The 6,013-nt window shown below is 53.6% G+C and overlaps 1 protein-coding gene across 4 annotated transcripts in view; it reads left to right on the top strand.

Annotated features, from left to right (window-relative positions):
- Nucleotides 1-995: 995 nt before the first annotated feature.
- The window catches only part of LOC116944002 (insulin-like growth factor 2 mRNA-binding protein 3), a 29,074-nt gene continuing 24,056 nt past the window's right edge, over nucleotides 996-6,013 (top strand). Inside the window, exons 1-2 of one of the 4 annotated variants that reach the window (XM_032957402.2) lie at nucleotides 996-1,473; nucleotides 4,061-4,121. In XM_032957402.2, coding sequence (XP_032813293.1) covers nucleotides 1,299-1,473; nucleotides 4,061-4,121 — 236 coding nt within the window. In that variant the 5' untranslated portion in view covers nucleotides 996-1,298. The remainder of the gene's footprint in view (nucleotides 1,474-4,060; nucleotides 4,122-6,013) is intronic. The other 3 variants (XM_032957401.2, XM_032957404.2, XM_032957403.2) reach the window with 3 other exon arrangements.

Genomic DNA, 6,013 nt, shown 5'->3' with positions numbered 1-6,013 from the left:
TTTGTGACCTGCTTCGCTTGGAATGTTTCACGTACATGGGATTGCATTCGCGACACAAACGGTATCGGTGAAATCGGCAGGGTGGGGTGCACCCTCACACGGAAATCAGCTGGTTTAGTGTGGCCGGTCAATTAAAACGTTAATATAAACGTTAAAACTTTATTCCTCGATACATGGAAAATTACACCCCATGCCATCTCAACGAAGCCGTTGATTTTAAACGTGTTTTGGCTATAACAGTTGCGCAAAATCAATCAGTGTAAATGGGTTATCAATGGTGGTGTGTAGTCAGAGTATAATATTGGTGAAACACACTGCCCAGCATTGTTAAGCCCCCCCACCGTTCGATACCAACTGGAAGTCAATATATCTATCTGATCTGAATGATGGCTATTGCCCAAAACAATTTCCTATGTCATAATTTTGATTCCAGTCAGTTTTCAATATCTGTCCGAGGATGGCAGATGGTCAAGGATAATTCTGAAGTGGCAAGCAAGATATGAACCAATATTCTATAATACATCCACCTAGGAGATGGGACAATGAAATCGGCTGGTGTGCGGGTGATTGGTGGATTATAACATCGCAGGATCGTGAGAGATGGCGATGCCTTGGGGATCCTTTAATCTAGCAGTGGATTAGTCATGGCTCATTAAATAAGCAATGTGCCTGCTTCAGCATTTCCGGCCACACGGCCTTCTGAGAGTGTATAATTTCAGCAGGATTGGTTCAACACAAGCAGTCACATCAGCAGTGAAGCTTGATTGAACCAATCAATGCCAGTGCAGTCAATTTATTTGAATAGGCAGGGACCCATGGCTAATGAAAATAATCATCGGCCCTGGCAAATCCATTATGAGAGGGCATTGTCCATGTCGAACGGGTATATTTTATGTTATGTGAGCATCAGCTTATGGCATAAGCCTAGTGTGGCCCCAACGTGGCTCAATGTGGCCCGTGAGTGTCGGGCACCCACACCAAGTCTCGGGGGGGGGGGGGCACGGGGACCCCCTTCTCACCATCCTCCTCCCTGCCCCGGGCGGCTCCTCCCTCCAGCTCTCCTCCCTCTCCCGCCGCCACCGCCTCCTCCTCCTCTTGCCGCGCCTCCCCGCGCCACACACAGCAGCACACCGAGCAGCACACCGGGCCACGCCGATCGCCGCCGCCGCCACCACCACCCCACCGCCACCACCACCACCACCCTTCCTCTGCCACTCCTGCCATCCCGGGCCGCCCCACCGCGCCACGGGCCACCGTGTCTCGTCCAGGCACCAGCAGCAGCAGAAGCAGCAGCAGCAATGGCCAAGCTGTACATAGGGAACGTGGAGGAAGGCGTCAGCGCCGCCGACCTGGAGAACGTGTTCGCCGAGAGGCAGCTGGCCGTGAGCGGACAGGTCCTGCTCAAGGCCGGCTACGCCTTCGTGGACACGCCAGACGAGACCACGGCGCTCAAGGCCATCGAGGCCATCTCCGGTGAGATTCAGCAGCAGGGACGGCAGCGGCAGCAGCAGAGAGGACACGTGGGTCAGCATGAAGAGCAGAGGTGGGAAGATGAGAAGGAGAGCGTGGAGGCGATAGTGGGTTGGAGGATCACCACAGGCAGCTGGAGCAGCAGCGGTGGGTGGCAGCAGGAGGCCGGGGGTGGCCGCAATCAGTTTAGGGGAACAGCAGCAGAAACAACGGCAGCGGCAAGAGCAAGGGACAGCGCTGCATCAGGGACATTAAGCCCGTGGTGTCGGGGATAGCAGCAGCAGGAGTCATGGTGGCGGTGACGAGCACCGTGAACAGGAGAAACACCAGCAGCAGGAACAGCAGCAGCAGGAACAGCAGCACGGCAGTAGCAGCAGGGCTGCTGTCGTCCGTAGCGGGAAAAGCAGCAGCAGCAGGGTTAGGGTCATTATTGGCAGCAGCAGCATCATCACAGCCAGGACCATCTTCATCACTTGTAGCAAAAGTGGTTAGCATCACCACCACCATCACCACCACCATCAGCAGCAGCAACAGGAGGAGTAATGGGGGTAGCAGCAGCAGTAGAGCGGGGACACGAGCAGGAGTAGAATTCGGGTCGCGGCCGCCACGGGCGGCGTGGGTTGGGGGCCCTTAGCCGCGGTGTCCCCAGGGGCCTCCGGTGTCCCCAGAGCGACCCAGGTGTCCCGGGGGTCCCAGGGTCACCCCCTCGCGGGGCCTCGTGGAGTCGGGGCAGGAGTTTGTGCGGGGGAGGAGTGGTTCGGTTGGGAGCGGGGCCCAGGCGCCTCGGCTCCCGGGGGCCGCTCTCCGGATTTTTCCTCGATTATTTTTCTCGATTTTATTTATGCGCAAAGACGGGGGCTGCGCACACGCGGCCGGCGTGCGTCGGTAGTGCACCTTGCCTGGCACGCACATTCGTTGCGGTGTCCGCGCAGGAGGCGCGGGGGAGGAGGACGGTCGCCTTGACGGCGGTGATGGTGACGGCGGGCAAGAGCCGCCTCGGCCATGGGGAAGCGCGCGGATGGCGCCCGCGCCGCGCTAGGCCCGAACGACCGCAACTTTCGCACCACAAATCCCGGGCAAAAAGGAGGCCTCGAGGGGACTCTGGGAAAGGGGGTTCTTTAGATGCCGTCGCGAACGCCAGGGGTCGCGAACGGGGACCGAGAGAGATCGTGGAGGAGACCCTGGGAAGGCGTCCCAGGCCCCTGTGCGTTGTCACGGGGAGACCCGAGGGGGCTTTTAGGGGACATGACACGGCGTGGCAGTGCTCAACGTGAACACCATCACCACGTGGCCTCGTCCTTACACCACCACCACCAGCGGCAGCAGCACCACCACCAAGTGGTGGCCTTACATCGTCACTCCATCAATCTTCACCCACAGTTACGCCATCCCTCCAGTACCCCTTGTTACTACTACATTATCTTCACCATGCCTTGCCACGATCATCACAAGCGTCCCTCCCTCGTCGCCATCACCACCACCACTCCTGATGACTTCTCATTACCATTACTCGTCACTCCATCACCACGAGCAGATTTACACTCAAGACACCAACTTTTACAATTTTGTTACTAATGGCCGTGTTTACCTTGCTCTGCAAACACCTTCAGTGGTCATGTCGTAACATAGGATCATCTCTTTGACATCTTAAGCGTTCCCCTTACAATGCTCGACATGACACAAGGAGCGAACACTGGTAAGGTGGTTTGTGTAATCTCCCACAGCAAGATTTGTAAGTCTGTTGTACACATTATCTCGGATACTGATACGCTGTAATTATCTTTACATAATTGTTGGTTCTAAACATAAGGCTTATACATGCAATATTAGTTTCATTTGCATCTGTCAATGGCACTTAATTCCTTGCATTATTGATAACATAGATCTAGGAGGGTATTTTAATACGTGTGTGTGTATAGAACGTCTTATTTCACACGCTATTTTTGCACGATTGTTGATTATGAATTTGGGCTTCCGTGTTTAACCTGGCGTCTGAAACGTGGCCCAGAGTCTGTTGGGCCACTTCTATCGACGGTGCCCACGGCACTCCCGCAGCAGCGTAGTGGGGCCTACGAGCTGCTGCTGCTGCAGTGCGGTGCTTTGTGCCATGTGGCTTCGTCGTGACTGGAAGTTTATATGACCACGGATTACAGAAAATATGTCCGAGGCAGCTAATTGAGCCGACTTGGTGTCCTCCGCTTGCATAGAGACCGAGGAAGGCCAACAATAACGACTTGTAAAGTGTAAACCGTGTATTACTTTTTCAAGGGCTTAAATTTTCACTGAGCAATTTCCTGCTCTGTTAGTGTAGGAGTTAAACATCCGTCTAGCAGTAGAAGTAACCACGGCCGAAGTTGAGAGGTATACTGGATGTGGAGTGCCGGTGCGATAATATTTTCCAGGTCGCCAAGCCAACCCGTACAGATGCGGATGAAATTACACCCGAGACTCTCCCGTTTTAGCGTTGTCACTTCGAGATGTAATGATGATTCTCACCCATTTGCATATGACCACGTGTTGTAACGAGCGAGTGTGTGGGACACACGATGTGACCCGGTGAATGTGTGCGCGTGTGCGCGCTCTTGTACAGGTAAAGTGGAACTCAACGGCAAGTTCCTGGAAGTTGAACACTCTGTTCCGCGGCGACAGAGGTACTGTATCCCCCCCCCTGCCTTCTTCCTTTGACCAGTTGGCACCTCCTCGCCACCCCGATGTCTCGTCACTGCCACTGGAGCAAATACCGCCTTGCTTGAATGCAGCGGCGAAAAAGTGCACACACAAAGTTGGGACATATTTCAAGCGTTTAACGTGCGATGCTGCGTTTGTGTGCGACAGTGCAGCATCACTTCTATCAGTTGCAACAAAGGGAATGTTCCAGCCATGCACGTGCATTTCACCGAACCGATTATACTAATGCTCAAATGCGAGGCTGAAAACTCGTTTAGCGATACCTTATGTGCTCACAGTATTATAATTCTCTTCCACTTGTTCGTTTGTTGTGGCAAACATTCCTACATAATGAGTGCGTCCTCGTAATTAACACAACAAAAGGGCTTGCTTAGTGTGTCTCACCAAGCTGGGCTTACAGGTCCACACATCACCGGGTCTGCCACAACCAGCAGCGGGTTAACAGTTTGGTGCGTGGATATTGTGTTAAAGGGTAAACGTAACCTGTAAAGTATTGCAATTAAACTTAAACATGGTCTCAATCAAATATTCGTTTCGTAAACCTTTGGCAGTAAACAAAGTATCATTCGGCGGAGATCATTGTTGATGTATGCTTTTTTTGAGGTGACGGCTGCAAAGTGGACATTAGTTCTTCCTTTTGATATAAATGCCCTGCGTTTGCATGGTGTTGCAGTTGCCAGTGTTTGCGCAGCTCATGGACTGTGAACCTAACAGCGCCCAGCAGCGTGAAACTTGTGTTTGTCAACCGCTCTACTGTACAGAGTGTGCCGTTTTGTAGGCATGCCATTGTGGCCTGGGCCAAAGTCGTTGCTCGCTGTGTGAGGACGAAGGGACACCTTGGCTGAGGTGGAGCGAACCTGCTCTGGTACGATTGGCGTCACTAGCTGAGTAAAGGCTGCTCGACTACGAGCACCTCCTACGCTTTATGCTGTTGACCAGACCAGACAGGAGGTGCCCACTTTTTCGACTTGTGTTCTCTGAATGCTTTACACAAAGCAAATTCACATGCAGGGAGTACACATACAATCACTATGAAGGTCCCGTCCTGCGATTTAATCAGCGGTGTCATCGCTTAAAATGCGAAAATTGTTGATTTTCCTATTAGCTTTTTAAGTGTTGATCATTGGGCGTAGGAAGGTCTCTTCCATCTAAAGTTGGTCGCCTGACGAATTGTAACCCTGGCAGGTGCACCGGAAGGCCGTTTGTGGCCCTCTGCCGTGGTTTAGTGCACATCCGTGTGCTCTTCACGGTGGCTTTCTACGAGGAAATGTGTGAAAGTGCTGTTTGTGAGGTCATTGACTGTAGGATGTGTTTCTCTTTCATTGGCTTTACAAGCGGTCTGGATGGCGAATTCAGCCCCCAGCAAAGGGGTTAACGCAGCAGAGATTTTGGTTTCCTTACGGAAACCTCGAATGCATTCGCACTTCCTGCTGCACAGAGCTGTTGTTGCTCTGTGCAGACCCGTGCTGTTTTTGCTGCCCTGCTCCACCGTCGCCACACGCACTCGAGCATTCCTGGCCGCGGAGCGGGAGGGAGGGGGCGGCGGTGGTCGTGACGTGGCTCCGCTCTTTTAATTTTCCGCCGCCATGTGAACTAGGCGAGGCTGGTTGCCCAAGGCCGCGCGCACGGCATGTCGTGCTGCTACTGCTGCTGCTGCCATTGTCGCGTGACCGGAGCAGCCTACTTTGCCTGACTAATTTGATGAACAAAAGCTGAGGCTAGGCGGCCCCCGAGGGGAGGGGCACCCGTGCTGGGGTGTGGCTGTGCTTGCGGATCGGTCATTGCAGGGGACCGGTGGTGGAGCAGTCGTGCAGTTTTCGTGCCGCATCCCTGTCGCTTCACATTACTTCCCCCT

Source organism: Petromyzon marinus, chromosome 19, assembly GCF_048934315.1.
Source record: "Petromyzon marinus isolate PM22_M1 ecotype Great Lakes invasive population chromosome 19, UKy_Petmar_22M1.pri1.0, whole genome shotgun sequence".
NCBI lineage: Eukaryota > Metazoa > Chordata > Hyperoartia > Petromyzontiformes > Petromyzontidae > Petromyzon > Petromyzon marinus.
Note: the sequence above shows the minus strand (reverse complement) of the source record. Positions and strands in the feature narration are given on the sequence as shown.